Source organism: Danio aesculapii, chromosome 5 (genome assembly GCF_903798145.1).
Source record: "Danio aesculapii chromosome 5, fDanAes4.1, whole genome shotgun sequence".
In the NCBI taxonomy this organism is placed as follows: Eukaryota; Metazoa; Chordata; class Actinopteri; order Cypriniformes; family Danionidae; genus Danio; species Danio aesculapii.
Genome location: NC_079439.1, coordinates 49,422,792 through 49,442,251, shown reverse-complemented (window position 1 = coordinate 49,442,251; position 19,460 = coordinate 49,422,792). Strand labels below are relative to the sequence as shown.

Below are 19,460 nucleotides of genomic sequence, written 5' to 3'. Positions count from 1 at the left end.
TTAAAACAGCTTGCGTAACTCATACAATTAAGTTAGAACATGATTAACTTAGATTAATATGTTAAAATGAACTTTGTTGTCATGACTAATTGATCATATAACTTTTTACAGTGTAGGAATGGATTGCAATAATGTCCCCCTGGTGGTATGGTTACACTTAAGGGGTTCATTTACAAAACATATAAAAATGAAGGAAAAAACTATTTGAATGGTTTCATGCGTGATCACTCCAAGTCCCATCTGTAGCAGAAGGTTGCCACTTTCACATCACATCCCCCAAGCCAGCGGTCTCTTTAAAGGACAGCAAATGCACGGCCCTTAACTATTGACAGTGAAGGGCATCATTTGGCAATCAATGATAAATGCATGTGTGCGCATGCGGTTTTCTCTTATGACTACCAGAAGTGGATCAGACAAGCAATCTTTATTCCTCACCCACAATTGCTAACCCGACTTCATCTTCTCCAAAGTACTAGAGGGTTACATTATACTGGGAAGAAAAAAAAAACAGAATGGATTGGAGGAAAGAAGTACAGAGGCTTTGTTTTGTACCAAATCCCTCTTGTTTTTTTAGTTTCAAGGGGGAAAATGTGGAGCGCTGCATGGCTTTCGCCACTTAAAAGAGGGTTAGGAATTATACGGTAGACATAAATGAATTTCCCAATCATACACTCGAGAGGAAAACTAGACGCAGATGTCGTCCTCGGCAATTTCGCCCTGGTGAAAATCTTTAATTTGAAGGCGATGTTTTTTTCTTCGGGTTGTTGTTTTCAAATGAGAAGTTTTGAAAGCGCAATTTGCACGATTCAAGGGAAATAAGGAGGACACGAGCCGGGGACCAGCGTGATTGTGAGAGACCGTGTTTTGTACGAGTGTGAGCGGGTGCATGTATGTGCCATGTGCACTGATGCGTTTCCTGTCTCCTCATACATTGTGAAGTATACAGGGCCTCGAAAAACAGCTGGCTGGAGCTCTTCTCTGAACACTTCAACACCCACACTTCATTGTTCGCAGTGGAGATGAGGAAATAACACTGCATTTCATCCACTAAAAATACATTGCCATACTTAAAAGATAATAAACCGTATCGGGATGAGATGAGCTCAATCGACAGCACTTGTGGCATAATGCTGATTGCTGTAAAAAATGATTCCAACTCAACTCAAAATCGTTCCTATTCATAAAAATGAATGAATAAGTAAATAAATAAAAGCAGCATGGTGGCTCAGTGGTTACCACTGTCACCTCACTGCAAGAAGATCGCTGGTTCGATATATGCCGTCTCAAGGCATCTCTGGCGCAGCTTCCAGTAATCATCAATGTAGTACAAAGTAAGGCTCAAGAATGGGTCCATCATCCTACTTGACCGGAGATCAGATGTGGCTGCATAGTGGCCACAGAAGTATAAATAAAGGCTTAACAGAGTCACGTAACTCCACATGCAGTAGGCAAAGTAATAAAAAAAAAAAATTACCTAGAAAAAATTAATCGATTATAGGTTCTGAATGTCAATTTCTATTACTTTTCAATTAATCACCCAGCCCTACCATCAACTGCTGGTGAGAACTTACATGAAATTATTTATTCTACTTTTAAAACTCAAATAAGCAATTTTATTTTCTTGTAACAAGCCAAGTAAGCCCATATACAAGGTTTAGAGACAATATACTGAATCTTTTTTCTACTTTACCCTATGTAAACCTTAACGACAAATCCAAGCGCTTCCTGTAATTATTTTCACACTTAAATATATAGAGCCTCTATTCTGCTCTGCTAACCATAGCAACTGGTGATTTCATGATGTGTGCAGATTAATTAAAGGGACAGAACAACCTGAGCCAATCATAAAGCACACCGACCGTTGAGATGTATTTAACAACCAGCATGCTGTCGTTAGTTATTAACAATACCACTGCACAGTCAAAGTGACCCGCGTAGAGCTGACAGACGCAGACGACGGGTTCAACCGAGGACGCTGGGAGACGCTGGTGATGAATGAGCCACCGAGACTTGATTTATGGATCAGAAGCAGCACATCTGGGATTCTGGTGGCCAATAAGTAGCACAAAACTCATTTCTTTCATGCTACTCACTGACTTTTACACTTTTACACTGACTTTTTAATTTCTATTTCTTTTATTTTTTGTCTTGTTTTCTGACACTTTTCCTTCTTCAAGGCATCTGTTTGCATATAGTTCATTTGCATTTATATTTATTCATTTAGCAGACGCTTTTATCCAAAGCGACTTACAAATGAGGATAATAGAAGCACTGCAAATCAGCAGAAAAGCAGCAAAATGTAGATGCTGTTGGGTGTCACTTGTTAAAGTGTCACTAAATAAATTTTCCACTGAGAAGAAGAGACATATAAGGCATTACTTTTCATTATTAGGTAATTTAATTACAGTTGGACGGCACGGTGGCTCAGTGGTTAGCACTCACAGCAAGAAGATTGCTATTTCGAGTCCCAGCTGGGCCAGTTGGCATTTCTGTGTGGAGTTTGCATGTTCTACCAGTGTCTGCATGGGTTTACTTCGGGTGCTCCGGTTTCCCTCACAGTCCAAACACATGCGCTATAGGTGAATTGAATAAAGTAAATTGGCTGTATTGTGTATGTGTGTGCGAATAAACGTATATATGGGTGTTTCCCAGTACTGGGTTGCGGCTGGAAGGGCATCTGCTATGTAAAACATATATAGTTGGTTGTTTATTCAGCAGAGACTAAGCCAAGGGAAAATAAATGAATTAATTACAGTTACTTATAAAAGTACATTATTACATTATACTGTCAGTTTATCATAATTATCATGTTTACAAGCCTTTTGCACTATATACTCTTTTACATTATACTGTATTTTTCACTATATATGGTTTTACATCTGTACAACTCTGGTTTGCACTCCTTGCCATGTGCCTTTAAGAGTAATTGTATTGTTTACACATTTTAATTTTTCACTTATATTTTTATTTTATATTATATGTTTTATTGTATTTAGTGTAATTTCTTTTTAAAATTCTACTTTTTGTATTGATATTATATGTTAATGGACCCTAGGGCCTGAGAGTAACACAATTTCGATTCTCTGTATGTGCTGTACATGTGGTTGAATTGACAATAAAGCTGACTTTGAAGTACTTGCATTAAATACTGTAAATAAACTCAATATTTCTGTATAAATCATTTTAGAGATGCAGAGTGATTATATTGTTTTGTTATACATATATGTTTTGCATAATATTTCTGTTTTCAACTAAAGAAGATTATCAAGATCAGTAGCTATGTGTTCATCCAAAAATACGAATTAACTTTATGCGCAAAACTGGATTATTTTATAAAAGACGTACAAATTAAGCAGCGCTTCCATCCAAAAAGTCAAAGCGAACAAAATCTTCACTTCCTTATTAACTGGCACCAAATATCAAAAGTAAAAACAAAATTTACTGCGGTAGGAGAAGCTGCGTCAATCTTTTCTTCATTTAATAAATGACCTGTACCTCAGAAGACAATCCTGACACGCAGTGTACGCATAGTGGGATTTGAAGGCGTGAGACGTGGAGGACAGCCGCTCTTGATTCTGGAGGTCATTAGTTTATGTGCATCTTTTCTTATCGAATAAAACGTTTATCCTACTCAGTTATGCACATGTTTTTTATGCTCAATGTATCATTCATTCATTTTCTTTTCGGCTTAGTCCCTTTTTTAATCAGGGATCGCCACAGCGGAATGAACCGCCAACTTATCCAGCACAGATGTGCTTCCAGCCACAACCCATCTCTGGGAAAGCTCAATGTATCAACTTAAATATATATATATATTTATATATATTTATTTAAGTTGATACATTGAGCTTTCCCAGAGATGGGTTGCAGCTGGAAGGGCATAAATAAATAACTTACACCTAAAATAATGACGTTTTTCCAACTTATTTATTAATGAGCACTGTAATAAATTAAGTGGAAGCTAATAAATTAATGTAGTTGTAACAAGCTGAAGTCATTTGTTTAAGTTTTCACTTTCTATAGTAACTAGTTAATTTTTGAAGTAACTAGGCCAATATGGATGCTGTGTGACAATATACAATATATTATTTTACTATATACTTTACATTATATACAGTTGAAGTTAGAATTATTAGCCCCCTTTGAATTTTTTTTTTCTTTTTTAAATATTTTCCAAATGATGTTTAACAGAGCAAGGAAATTTTCACAGAATGTCTGATATTTGTTTTATTTTGGCTAGAATAAAAGCAGTTTTTAATTTTTTTTAAAGCTATTTTAAGGACAAAATTATAATAGTCCCTTTAAGCTATATTACTATATACTTTACATTATATACAGTTGAAGTTAGAATTATTAGCCCCCTTTGAATTTTTTTTTCTTTTTTAAATATTTTCCAAATGATGTTTAACAGAGCAAGGAAATTTTCACAGAATGTCTGATATTTGTTTTATTTTGGCTAGAATAAAAGCAGTTTTTAATTTTTTTTAAAGCTATTTTAAGGACAAAATTATAATAGTCCCTTTAAGCTATATTAAGCTACATTGTTGTTGATTTAAAACTGTTTATGATGTTAATTAAATCTGAACACAATTTTGATCAGCATAAAAGAGTGTACAATACCTAAAGCATGTGAATGTGGTACCTAAGTGGTACACATTAGTACCCTCTGAAAGAGCACCACCCAAATGACAGCTTTTGCACCTTTTTTCAGTGTCCGTCTTATGACTCACGCTGTTTCCCTTGCCAAAGCCACATAAGTCTCTTCCCTGTTCGCAGCTATCACCCTCACAATGGGGAAGTACTAAAATTACAGCTGCCCAGAAGCAAGCGGTCCCCTCCTCACACACAAATGGCCTGATGTGAACGCATGATAAAGGAGCCGATTCTATTTCTGGGGCTCCGCAGAGGAGGCTTAACTGTAAATGCACTCGGCCTGAGTTTCCACTGAGCGTCAACGCAAGCTGACCGGCTATAGTGTGGTTAAGTACACGCTCGCTTTCCATCAAGCTGGACCATCTAGGATTTCTTGTTGTGGTGTAACGGCTTCATTTAATCCTGTTGTCTGTGTTTGTTGATTCCGTGCTGAGGTTTAAGGTCAGCTTCGGGTTCTAGCAACTGAAAGATTTACATACACTCAAAAAATTATGTTTGCTGTTTACTTCTTATTAAAATGAGCTGAAATGACACACTTCTTGAGTTTGTTTGGGAGTAAACTTAATTGTTTTACATTCAAACCACTTAAATTTATAAATACTAATAAGTTAACTTGGTTACTTCATGTTGTCCCAACACAAATTAATTGTGTGGAACCCAGATTTATTTTTACAATGCATGCATGCCGCTTTAATAAACTAATAAGGAATATCTAATAGTTATTAAGCAAACTAATTAATTAAGGGCCATAAGTTTTACTCACCTTTTTTAAGTAAAGTCAACTAATTGCTTTAAAAGTGATGGGTTTTAATAACTTTTTTATTGTGTAGAAACCCAGAAATTGTGTTTTTAATACATATTTTAATATTTGAAAACTGATTTTTGATAAATAGAAGCTTCAAATGAACAGAATTGATTAAATTGAGTCTTTTTGAAAAAGTAATTGTCTTTATCACTTCTGAACAATTTAAGAAATCATTGCTGAATCAATCAGCAATCTCTTTCTATACCATCATTGAAACACTGTGAATTCATGCCAACATGCTACTTAACTTATTAAAACAATTTAATGGCGTTTAAACTTCATATCTTTAAGTTATGTGAGATTTAACTTTATTACATTTCATGTACAGTAATTAGGTTAAAATGCTTGTAAAGTTTGATCCAACTGAAGTGTGGTGGAAGAAAAAAGGCTCAAAGGACCTGCTATGTGACTCCATTAAAGAAAGAAAGAAAAAGCACACTTCTCATGTAGTGTGTGTGTGTTGGCTGATCAGTCGCTATCTCCCAGCATAACCCTATGCGTCACAGATACATAAATACACATAGCAGAGGATCTGCGGTTGTCTGAGAATGTCAGGACGCTGGGCGAATAAATAACTGTCTGCGCTGGACATCATAACATGACACGCTTTTGGCAAAACCTTGTTACATAGTATAACTTCAAAAATACATTTAAATACATGATCTACATATACACTACTGTACAAAAGTTCAAGGTCAGTAATATATGTTTAATGTTTTTGTCTCTTTTGCTCACCAAGTCTACATTTATTTGATCCAAAATACAGGAAAAAGAGCAATAGTGTGGAATATTTTTAATGTAAGATCATTTTTAATTAATTTTTTTTAACCATTAAAATCTAACAAATCTAATTTATTCTATTATGGAATATTTATCACTAATAACTCCAGTGTTTAGAGTCACATCATCTTTCATATTTATTTTAATTTGTCTGGAACAAAAGCTTTTTTTTATTTTATTTTATTTGACTTTTTAATGTTATTAGCCCCCCCTTGTTCCACATTTTCTACAGAGCAAACCACTGTTATGCAACAACTTGCCTAATTAACATGACTTCTATTTAACACAATAACCTACTGTAGATATAGCTTTCCATTGCACTTTAAGCTGAATACTAGTATCTTGCAAAATAAGTAGAAAAAAATGCACTGTCACCATGGCAAACACACACAAAAAATGAGCTATTAGAAATTAGCTTTTGAAACTATTGTTTGAATATTGTCTTGGAAAAATATGTAACACATTACATTTTGAAACTAACCAGACATATCTATTAAAAAATATACACATATTTATAAAACTATAGCTATATATAACTGAATTTTGATAAATAGAAGCTTCAAATGAACAGAATTGATTAAATTGAGTCTTTTTGAAAAAGTAATTGTCTTTACTATCACTTCTGAACAATTTAAGAAATCCTTGCTGAATCAATCAGCAATCTCTTTCTATACTATCATTGAAACACTTTAAATTCATGCCAACATGCTACTTAACTTATTAAAACAATTTAATGATGTTTAAACTTTATTTATTTCATGTAATTAGGTTGAATAGTCTTGTTAAGTTTGATCCAACTGAAATGTGGTGGAAGAAAAAGACTCAGTGGACCTGCTGTCCCAAAATGTTGTTGTACTATAGATATATGAGCTTTACTTGAACAAAATTCTTAAATGACAAAATTTTAAAACAGTCAAAATGACTGCCTCGATAGTTCCAGAGTTAAAAGAAAGTAAAGAATACAGATACATGAATATTCATGCCAAATATTCTCTATAAGAACTGAGGCCACTTGTGTCCTTTCTACAGCTCTTGTTTCCAGAGTTGCGCTCTATCAACTCCACACTATGCCCTGTGTGAGCCTGAAGCAGCACAATGGCTACATTTGATGGCCGTAGACCTTGGAAGTGGACGGCGGGGTCACACTAACAAGTGGCACTTTTGTGCACTGGAGACAGTGAGCAGAGGGGGTCAGTTGACAGACTTTACCCTCAGCCACACACAATAGACCCCGGGCCAGACAAGGTTACCCAGCTGTGTCTCAGCAACACAGAAGCCAAGTTCAAAACATCTACTGTCATGCTTTAAATATCCAAGCCATGCTTCTGCACTGACCGCTGGCTAGCGGTTAAGGCCCGGCAGAGACACACGCACACGCAGCGTCCACAGAAACTCGGAGACAACCACAAGTCAAAGCGTCACTCCGACTGTATAACTGTCCCTTTCAAGTGGACTGTGCTTGTATACACAAACTCATATACAATTTCTGGAAAAAATATTCCAAGTATGTTTCACTCCAAACATATGATAGTGGTTATCCTGCAAAAAGACATAAAGCAGATGTGCTGGGCTGTGTGCTCGCTATCATGTTCAGACAAGAGCTTGAAGCAAACAAACAGAGGATATGGGTCAGGCAGTGCAGTGTGTGGCTAATGCCAATATGCTTGTTTACCTCTTGAAAAAATAAATAAATAAAAATCTGACATTTACGAAGCTTATCGAGATGAGATATCTCTAAAAGGGTGCGCATATGATTTCAACAAATTCAGTAAGGTAGTAGTTTAATGCCAACATAGGCTCATTCTGAAAACGTAGCCCTGTATACATTTCTGGAGATCGCGAATTATGTAGCCAGAAGTACGTATGGCTGCATTTTGTCTTTAAAAAGAACGCTACGGGGTGGTATGACGCCGTTCCTTTACTCGTTTACGAGCTGACCGCTTACCTCCGTGTGGATGGCTTTCCTGCTGTTACCAGTTTGTCCAGTAGCTCGACATATACGTCGGCGGACATGAGATGCAGAGAGGAGTTGACCGCGATGATGGGGTTTGAGTTCTGTGAAGAACGGTTTCAGAAAGCAGGTTGGGTTTAGGGAAGGGGGTGGGCGGGTCAATCAGTGCTTTTGAAAACACTATTGGTTGGGTTTCGGGAAGGAGGAGGGTGGGTCAGTCGATCGGTCATTTAGTCAGTCAGTCGACAGCGGCCTCTGGTGCATTTACTCGAGTGGAGCAAGCATGAATGGCACTCGTGAGAGATATTTGAGATCTGAAAAAGCGAACACAGTGGCCTCTGGTGAATTCGGTAGAGCAAAAACTGCAAAAAACGTAGCTCCTGGGATTTATTTTGCTCTCTCCAGAAATGTATATAGAGGTATGTAATTAGAATGAGCCTAGGTTGTTTAATGCATATGTTCACCACATGGTTTTGGATCAGTAGCTATTTTATTATTATTTTTTATTCTTTGGAACTAGAGGCAGTCATTTTGACTGTTTTTAAATTTTGTGACTTAAAGGTCCCGTGAAGTGCTTTGAAATTTGCATTTTTATTCTATGTTTGACGTAATCTCAATCGAAACATGAAGAGAGATGTTTTATCCTCCCTGTTTTATCACAGCTCTGCCAGAGTGAGTGGTTGAGCTCAAGCGCATCAAGTTAAATGTTTTGAATGGGCGGAGCATGTCAGATACTACAGAGCATTTAATTGGTAAAGATTTAAAAGAAACGGATGTATGAGGTAATGTCAAAAAATTTATCAATTTAGGCAGAAATGACAAATTTCAAGCTTTGAATGTATATATCAGCTTTATATCTTCTAAACACAATTTTTGTCACTGTTTTGGAGGACACTAGCTAATGGATAATCTTAAAACAAACAATACTTTTTTAATATGTAAAAAAATTGCTATTTTAAATTCCTGGGACCTTTATTATTTGTTAAAATAAACCCATATAACTATAGACCTTTCCTAATTGTGTGTATGCTTTGTTCTGACATATTTATTTTATCAAAATTACAAAACACAAAAGAGTTATCTGTATTTCTACCTTGAATGACCGTTCAAAGACATTCAAAGCTTAACTTTAAATATAAATATGACAAAAAAATCTAACTCGCTACAATCTATTATGAACAGTCAGAATGACCACTAAGGCCATTCTAGTAGTTACAGAACTGTGATAATTCCAGCGTTAAGGGGATAAAATAAGGCTTTTTGACACTTCCTACATTCTTTAGTGCATAATGCCTGCAAAGTCACAAAGCAGATACCAAAGGGAGTTATTCTCTATATCAGGAAGAACTGATTCTGAACTTCCAGAGCTTTCTTCCAGGAACAAACACAGCACATGATTCATAATCCAAATAATTCCTAACCGGGTGTAAACAAGTGAGGTCTTCTTTATATATATATAAATATTTTTTATATAGCTGATTTTAAGTATAAAGTGTATATTTATTTTATTATTATGCATATATTATGTATAATACCTTTTTTGATTAGAGTTCTTAATTGGTACAAACTCAATAGCCCGGAAATAAATTTGAATACATATGAGACACTGGAGCACAAACGTTGTACGTTGCAAAACAATTGTAAGGGTCAAATAAATAATTGTTTATCATTGTACCAAATATCATTAGAATATAAAATAAAGATCATGTTCCATGAAGTGATCATGACTATAAATATATCAAAATCATTTTTTTTATAGTAACGGGCATTTCTGAGAACATCATTTGGATAAAAAATATTTTGTTTTTTGGAAGCCTCAGATTCTAGATTTTCAAATAGTTGCAAATCTGCCTAATATTGACCCATCCCGACAAAGAATACATCAGAGGAAGGCTTATTATTTTTTCAACTTTATGTTTGAATTATGATAAAATTGACACTTATAATTTGTTTTGTGATCCAGGGTTACGCATATTTAATTTCTGGGCTACTGAGTTTGCACCAGCCAAGTTAAGTGCCGTTCACTTAATGACTGTGAACACAGCTCGGGTTATTGACCTTATTCTGCAATGCAGAAGTGTGCTCGTTTTTTTGAGATGTTTCTGTTTTAGAACTTCCAATTCAGCTGCCTATGGGAGAAATGACTAGGGGGATTAATAATTGGCAGAAAGGGTCAAACAACTTGCTCTAAAAACAAGTTTGTTCATGAGAATACATAAAAGTGAAATAATATAATAAGAAAATATCAGTATTCAACATCAAGCAGCATGTCCAAAAATCAATGGAAGTGCCAAAGTCAAAAAAATTCCAATGGCTTTGCCAGCTCTTATACATAAAGAATAAGGTCAATCCAAACAGAATGTTTAGCTTTTTTCATTCCAAGGCTGGTTAGTGCTACAAATTATGCATTTTTAGGCTAGTAGAATACGTGATGGAAAGGGAACATACTGTAGTATGTGGGGATGCCGTCCTTACCAGCACTGGTGCCCGCGCCAGTGGAAAGATCAGTGCCCATAAGACCACCTAGTATAGCAAGAAAAAAAAGACAGAAAGAGACGGAGAGAAATATTTCAGTCACTTTATCACAGATGACATCCACTTCCCACCACAAAATCTTCTTAAAACTGTCAGGTCATTTATTCAACTCCCTGTAGCCACAGAGATCTACCTCCCTCCCAGCGCGTTTAAGGAGACCGAAAGACAAATATAAGGTGACAGAGACGTGTGTGTGTTTGTCTGAGAAGAACAAAACACTGTCCTTTTCCACCTAAGCACACTTTTTCAGAGAGGGGAAGCGATGTGGCCGGCGGGGCTTGAGTGTGGTGTCCAAGACAAATGACACGTTTTTATTTTTAAGCATGCAGGGGAGCAAGTGTGGTCAGAGGCGTGCAGATCGGGCCAAAACTCATATTTAGCTAAGCGCTCCTGGAATACAGAGCTGATTGCATCAGGAGAAAGCAGTTTTAATGACAGAGCTGTGGGTGAGAGACTCTGCCTGTAATGAAGCAAGACAACGCTACAGTAACAAAGAGCCAACGGGACCATGCTGTGCATATACCGCTCATTACATGAATGGAAAAATAGGGGAATGCTGACCATTCACTTAAACGTTTGCTACATTTAATTGATCAGGTTTTTCAGTTGTCAGCATATGAAACATATATAACTCTAATTCTATACTATAAAACAATATAGTAATTACACTCTCAGAAATAAAGGTACAAAACCTTTCACTGGGCTGGCACCCTTTCAAAAGGTACATTTTTGTACCTAACAGGTCCACATTTGTATACTGAAAGGTACATGTTAATAGCTAAAAAGTAGAAAAGTGTACATCCACTCACTTCGATTGTTATCACTCGATTGAAGGTACAAAAGTGTACCCTAAAGGTAAAATAATTGTACTTATTAAGGTACAAAAGTGTACCTTTTGAAAAATGTTGTGCCTTTATTTCTGATATTGTGGTAGTCAAGCTCAAGGGTAGTCAAGGGATCAAGCTAATTGTAATTTTACAATAAGTGCTTTGTTACAATAGTGTTACAAAAGTGTTACAATATATTTGAAAATATATGAATACAATGTGGCAACCGCAGCTGTCTTTTTAAAATCCACAAAGCAGACATTTACAAAAGAAAGTTTATATCCTATTTCTCGACTAATTTTGACATAAAAAGGCATGAATTGTGAAATTTGGAATTGTTTTTAGCTCACAATTTAGTAATAATTGTGACTGTATTTGAAATAATTGTGGGTGTAAAGGCATGCCAAACAGATTCTGATCTTGACCACTCTCTCAATATTTAATCCAACCATTTGTTTCGAAAACTCAACTCAAAACTTCACGTTTCAGACACTAAGCTGAAAATAAGAAATATAAAATAAAAGTCACCACTACCTAACCGTTTATTTTAGCTATTGTGAAAAAAAATTGCATACAAAACAAAACTGCAAAGTTTAGAGTGTTCCTTTATTTAAATTAAATTAAATTAAATTAAATTAAATTAAATTAAATTAAATTAAATTAAATTAAATTAAATTAAATTAAATTAAATTAAATTAAATTAAATTAAATTAAATTAAATTAAATTAAAGTAAATATTTTCCTTGCATTTTCCTTCCTTTCCTAGCTTTGGTTAACTCCGAACAATAGAACAGTTGTTTCAGAGGCAATGTTTTTAATTCTGTTCATCAAGGCGACATTTACTAAATGTAAAAAAAAAGTTAAATTGTTAAATATTTCTTACAATTTTAAATAACTGCTTTCTTATTGCATGTAGTTAGAAATGAAATTATTACTCCACTCATTATCGCTTTTATTACCATTAATAATAATAATAATAATAATAATAATAATAATATTAATAATAATAATAATAATAATAATAATAATAATAATAATAATAATAATAATAATAATAATAATAATAATAAATATTAGAGTGATTTCTGAAGGTTCATGTGACTGTAGACTGGAGTAATGAAGCTGAAAATTCATCATTAAAATCACTGGAATAAATTATAAAATTAAATTATGAACTACTTTTGAACAGTTATTTTATAGAGCAATAAATACCATTTCCCAATTTTACAATCTGTACTTTATTTTTGATGAAATAAATGCATCCTTGGTGAGCAGGAGAAGCTCATTTTAAAACATTTAAAAATCCTATTTACCCCAAACTTTTGACCGGTAGTGTATATTATATTACACAGTTTTGTTTTTGCAGTCAAATTAAGCATGGCAACACTTGTTTAGTGTGTTTTTACCTGCACTAGGTGGTCTGTGTGTGACCCCGGGTGACATGCTGTTTCTCTGCAGGCCGTGGTGGGCCAGTGGAAGCAGGTTATGATTACCTGGGTAGATCTGGTTATTCACGGGGATGGACATGTCGTAGGTAGAAGAGGGCACAGCCTGCATAAAGACACAAGCAATACCATAAAGATAAGAATTAATAATACAATCTAGAAAAAGAATGAAGAAAACAATGAGTTAAAAGCCTAACACAAAGGAGAAACAAGAGAAAACAAGAAGCATTCCAGTCCATTTTCTCAGTTATGTACCCTAAATGAACAAGCCGAGATGACTCTAAACTCTCTAAATCTCTCTAAATCCCCTTGTTCACGTCACTCCAAAAGACACAGGCTTAACCTTGAGAAGAGGCCTGCTCCTTCATATGGCGTTTTTAAGGACAAAATAGCCCCTAATTGTAGCCATGTGTCCTGAGGGGCTGTAAGTGTTCATCTGGGGGAGCGTGGACTGACAGGAACTGAAGAGGAGCCTCTCGCTCGTTCTCACTCTTTCATTCTTCATTAACTCACGAGGCCACAGCAATCATGGCTTCAGGCAGACAAATATTTTCTCTCCACAGTGAAGGTCTTGGTGGGCACAGCTTCGCTTTCTTTAGGTGTTCTTTTTTCCATCTTAACCATCATGTTCTGTTTGGTCTTTGAGACCCTGAGGCCTTTTTTTTAGCTTTACAAATGTTGATGCTTCATGACTTTTTTCTAATCTTATGAGAACTGATTTTAAAGGCACAATATCTAACATTTTTCATGAAAAGACACACAAATTACTACAATAGTGACTTATGTACTTATATTATCCCAAATATTTCGAAGATTGTTCAAGTCTGGAGAAAATTGCATGGTCAGTCTTCTCAGTTAGAGCCATTCTTTTCTAGAATACACTTACAATTGAATGAAGGGGTATTACATATTATTATTAAAATAACATTTATATATAAATTAAAGAAATGGGCAAAAGTGAATCGTGTGCAATTATTTTTTCTTGATTTGGTAATGACATTTTTATCTATTTTTATTAATTAATTTACTGATATTGTGTGTAATAACATGCTTTTGATTTAAGATTGCCTTTTTGTAAAATCTGGCAGGGGCAACAGATGAAAATTAACCCTTGTGGCTAACTCTGGCTTATTTACAGTTTTTACTGTGGATTAAAGAACATTGTCCCTGTTAAAGGAATAAAGAAATAAAGAAATAAAAAAGAAGAAATATGAAGTCTTAACCAGCGAAATGGACCAAAAATTACAATTGGTGACTTTAAATAAAAATCAATTACTGTCTTGTTGCTGGTAAGGGACAGATTTAGCTTTTTGTGACATAGTAAAATACAATTTTGGTTCCCTACCTTAATTTTAAAGAAAATTCAATGAAGATATTTTATTCTTTAACAGTCTTAAAATGCTTCAGCATTATAGTGAAATAATAATAATAATAATAATAATAATAATAATAATAATAATAATAATAATAATAATAATAAAATTATAATAATAATCAATTATAGACAGATGCATGGATGGATGGATGGATGGATGGATGGATGGATGGATGGATGGATGGACGGACGGACGGACGGACGGACGGACGGACGGACGGACGGACGGACGGACGGACGGACGGACGGACGGACGGACGGACGGACGGACGGACGGACGGACGGACGGACGGACGGACGGACGGACGGACGGACGGACGGACGGACGGACGGACGGACGGACGGACGGACGGACGGACAGACAGACAGACAGACAGACAGACAGACAGACAGACAGACAGACAGACAGACAGATAGATAGATAGATAGATAGATAGATAGATAGATAGATAGATAGATAGATAGATAGATCTTTACTCCACAACAAACATGAATAGTTAGAAACGCACATGCATGACTGTAGATTATTGTTGTTTAGATCAGTCAGGGTGTTGTTTCAGACATGTAATAAAAATGTAGCTATTTTTAAAGACCAATCAGCGAAAGGCTGTCCAGTGCACAACATATACTCTGGAGTCAAAAATGACTGTATTTCTTACAGTAATCGCCTTTGTGCTTCCTCTGTTTTTAGTCATTTCTCAGAAACGCAATCATCTCCCATGCATACAAAGGCACTGTTATTATAAATGCTAGATACACTAGATACATGAGATTAAAGGGATAGTTCATCCAAAAATAAATAAATAAATTCCTGACCATTTACTCACACTCAAGTGGTTCTCCATTCTTATGCATTTGTATCTTCTGTTCCAAAAACGAGAACGTTGGAGAACAAAGCAGACACTAACAACCAAATTTGGAACCAAAAAATGTGAGTGTTTTATTCGCATCATTCTTTATTTCAGTATATCTTCCATTGTGTTCAACAGAAGAAATAATCTCAAACTGGTTTGGAACAGGTGGAGGATGAGTAAATGATGACAGGATTTACATTTTCTGTGTGAACCATCCCTTTAAATCAAAATTAGAATGAGCCGCTATATCTCTCCAAACATGTTTGTTAGCTTCAGCGTATGTAGAGAGCTGTTAGTTTTGCACCTCTCCTCTCTCTTCACTGTACTTACAGGTATCTTCTGAGCCTTGATCATTAAATCAAACTCTTCGTTAATCTGTTTGTATTTCTCCTCTGTGAGTGGAGTGAGAGCAAGAGCAGACTCCAGCTCCAGGCTCTCGCCACCTTTGTTCTCCTTCTTGCTCAACGCCTGAAGGCCCGTACGAGCGGGGCAAACAGAGAGCCAGACAGAAAAGAAGAAAAGAAAAAGAGAAAGGACGTGTGAGAGGCTTGACTGAGATGCAGGTACTTACACATATCCTCTGTCTGCTGATCATGTGCAGATCAATGTCGTCGTTGATTTCGCGGTACTTGTCCTTTGACTCTGGGCTGTGGCCCACCGAGTCATCTGCGTCGGGGTCTGGGCTGTCACACCCATTTAGACCCTTCTTTCTCAGGGTCTGGAAATACAAGTTTATACACTGTTCAGACACTGACCACTTTGCCATATGTGTAGAGTCCAATCCAGTATTTGGCTATATATATATATATATATATATATATATATATATATATATATATATATATATATATATATGTATGTATACACATTATTTGCGATCTTCAGAAATGTACATAGGGCTACATTTTCAGAATGAGCCTATGTTAATTAAATTGATCAAAAGCGAAAGTGGAAATAAAGTTAAATAAAACTAACAAGCCATCAAAATAAATAAATAAACTCTTCAACAGTTCTATTTATTAAAGATTCTTGGACAATAGAAAAACTAAATGATTTCCACAAAAAGCACATTAAGCAAAAAAATGATTGATTGCCATGACTTACACATACCAAAACCTTCACATTTTAATGGCACAGTATATATGTTAATTAATTAATTATTATTATTATTATTATTATTATTATTATTATTATTATTATTATGTAGTAGTAGTAGTAGTAGTAGTAGTGGTAGTGGTCACCTTATTTGCAATAGTTGTCTGTCTTTAATTTCTTTAATTTACCGTCTGTTATTTTACAGTAAATGTTTGTAATTTAATGTCCACTATTTTATGTTTTTTTTCTGGCACTCCAGCTGCCGAAAAAAAAAAAGAAAAGTAAAATAACAGATTTTTTTAACAGTATAGTTTATAGTGTATTACATCCAGTCTCATTAAATCTATAACTCATCTATAGTCTATTAACTATTCCTTCAGTCTCATTAAGTCTATAACTCGTCTATAGTTTATTAAATATACCTCCATTCTCATTAAGTCTATAAATCGTCTATAGTCTAATAACTATACCTCCAATCACATTAAATTTATAACTACACTGTAAAAAAATCCATTATTGTATGTTTTTTTTTCCAGTAGCTGGGGTGCCTAAAAAAAAGTAAAATAACGACTGTTAAATTACAGACATTTACTGCAAAACTACAGAAATTTCCTTAAATTAAAATTTCTGGTAAATTTCTGTAATTTATCGACTGTTATTTTACAGTAAATGTCTGTAATTACGGTGTAATCTATAGTCTATTAACTATAGCTGCAGTCTCATTAAATCTATACCTAGTCTATAGTTTATTAACTATACATCCAGTCTCATTAAGTTTATAACTAGTCTATAGTTTATTAACTATACCTCCAGTCTCATTAAGTTTATAACTAGTCTATAGTTTATTAACTATACCTCCAGTCTCATTAAGTTTATAACTAGTCTATAGTTTATTAACTATACCTCCAGTCTCATTAAGTTTATAACTAGTCTATAGTTTATTAACTATACCTCCAGTCTCATTAAGTTTATAACTAGTCTATAGTTTATTAACTATACCTCCAGTCTCATTAAGTTTAGTCTATAGTCTATTAACTATGCCTCTAGTCTTATTAAGTTTCATTAAGTTATAATTATTTTATATTTTGAGTGTCATTTATTACCTCTTATTATCATTTGAGGTTTTAAAAAACTATCATGTAAAATAAATATGAAGATATGGAGGTTGTAACAAGTTAATCAAACCCCAGTTTAAAAATCTGTTTGTAGTAGAGAAACATTAAAAATCTTACAAATAATAATAATAATAATAAAAAATCAGTGCTATATTTTCTAGAATATTTTCGTGTCTTGTTTGCATTTCAGCTGTTTGCTTAAGGCCATGCTATTTATATTTATGTAGTATAAAAGAATCAGAAAGATCCCCTGTAAAATCATCTTAAAGCAAGTTGTCAAGCAACAACAAAGATATGCATACAGGAAAGGCCAACCTAAAATGTAAACATTCATATTTAACCAAGTCTGTGTACAAAAAAAGATACATTTTTAAACAGCGTGTGATTTCATCAGACAAGGGTCAAATCTACTGCCACTGACCACAGCAGAGTCACGCTCTTCAAAATAGATTAACAGAGAGACACCAAAGCAAACCAAAAAAATAAAAATAAAAAATAAAAATAAAAATGAAATATGTGATGAAGATTAAAATGTGTGTAAGCAAACAAGCAAATGTAGCAGTAAAAGAAAGAACTGGGCTCCTGATGGATTAAAGCAGCAGTTTCTCTCTCTGCCACCTGATGGCCACCTTTTAGTAGGAATGAGATCTTTCTCTCACAGTTAAGTCAATGTACAGTATGAGAAAGTGTCCGCACAATGGGAAAAGCTAGTTTTGCATATAAACGGTTATAAAAGCTAAATAAAGCATACAATAATAAAAGATTCTGTCATCTTAAAGAGATAGTTCAGCTTAATAGAAAAATCTGTCATTATTTACTCACCATCTATTTATTCTAAACCTGTTTTAGTTTCTTGTATCTGCTAAAAGCATATTAAGAACAATGGAAAGCTGTAGCCATTGACTTTCATTGTATTTTTTCCCTACCAGAAGATAGCCATTTTCCACATTCTTCAAAATATCTTCTTTTGTGTTCAGCAAAATAAATAGAAACTGAAACCACCTGAGGGTGAGTAAACAGTTAGTAAATTTTCTTTGGTGAATCTCTTTAGGTGATACAAAATAGCTCAAATTCAGCGAGAAACGTGACTTTTTTGGTTAAAAAAAAGAAAAAAAGAAGGAATAAAAGCGTAAGGCTCGCTGCCACACGCTGCACCAGAGCCGCCGAAAATCTTCAAGTGTCTGCTGTGATTATGGAGGATCTGACGTTTCATCAAAGCGAAGCGCGTTCCACTATATCAACTGGCTTTAAGTGCGGCGCAGCGGATATTAGCCACCAGCTAACATATGTGCCGCTCTCGCGCTCACACACAGTCCTTCACTGCCTTCATCTGCCTGTCTGCATCAATCACGCAATAATTAATTTACTCTGCTGACGTGAGGGCTTGATGAAGACGCGTTTCTCATCCTCTTTTCTTTGCTACAACATGCTTCTGTTAGGTGTTGAGGGATTGTGAGGAGAGCGAGAGCTTTTTTCTTTAATACATATTGAAATGCTTTGAAGACGAGTAGAGGCATGGAGGCATGGTTGGTTTTGTGCGATTGAAATAGAAATGATGAACATTTTGGATAAATAGTGTCATTAAATAGACAAACTAAAGAAATAAATATATATACATACAGTGCTTAGCATAAGGTATGCTCACGGTGGCTCAGTGGTTAGCACTTGCAAGGTCGCTGGTTCGAGTCCTGGCCAGGCCAGTTGGCATTACTGTGTGGAGTTTGCATGTTCTCCCCGTGTTCGCGTGAGTTTTCTCCAGGTGCTCCGCTGTCCCCCACAGTCCAAACACATGCAAACTAAATTGGCCGTAGTGTATGTGTGTGAATGCAAGGGTGTATGGGTGTTTCCCGGTACTGGGTTGCAGCTGGAATGCCATCAACTGTGTAAAACATTCTGGATAAGTTGGTGGTTCATTCTGCTGTGGCAACTCCAGAAGATTAAAGCGACTAAAGCCAAAGGAAAATGAATGAATGCTCAGCATAAATAAGTACACCCCTCACAGATCTCTGCTTTAAATTTACATTT

At 35.1% G+C, this 19,460-nt stretch overlaps 1 protein-coding gene across 7 annotated transcripts in view; it reads right to left on the bottom strand.

Moving 5' to 3' along the window:
• mef2cb (myocyte enhancer factor 2cb) overlaps window positions 1–19,460 on the bottom strand; it is a 130,223-nt gene that overhangs the window by 13,174 nt on the left and 97,589 nt on the right. For 3 of the 7 annotated variants that reach the window (XM_056458387.1, XM_056458389.1, XM_056458388.1), the window contains 3 exons: window positions 15,797–15,943; window positions 12,958–13,102; window positions 10,638–10,712 (listed from right to left, as the gene is read on the bottom strand). In XM_056458387.1, the coding sequence (XP_056314362.1) occupies window positions 10,638–10,712; window positions 12,958–13,102; window positions 15,797–15,943 (367 nt within the window). Of the gene's footprint in view, window positions 1–10,637; window positions 10,713–12,957; window positions 13,103–15,555; window positions 15,694–15,796; window positions 15,944–19,460 lie in introns of all 7 variants that reach the window. The other 4 variants (XM_056458393.1, XM_056458391.1, XM_056458392.1 and 1 more) reach the window with 4 other exon arrangements.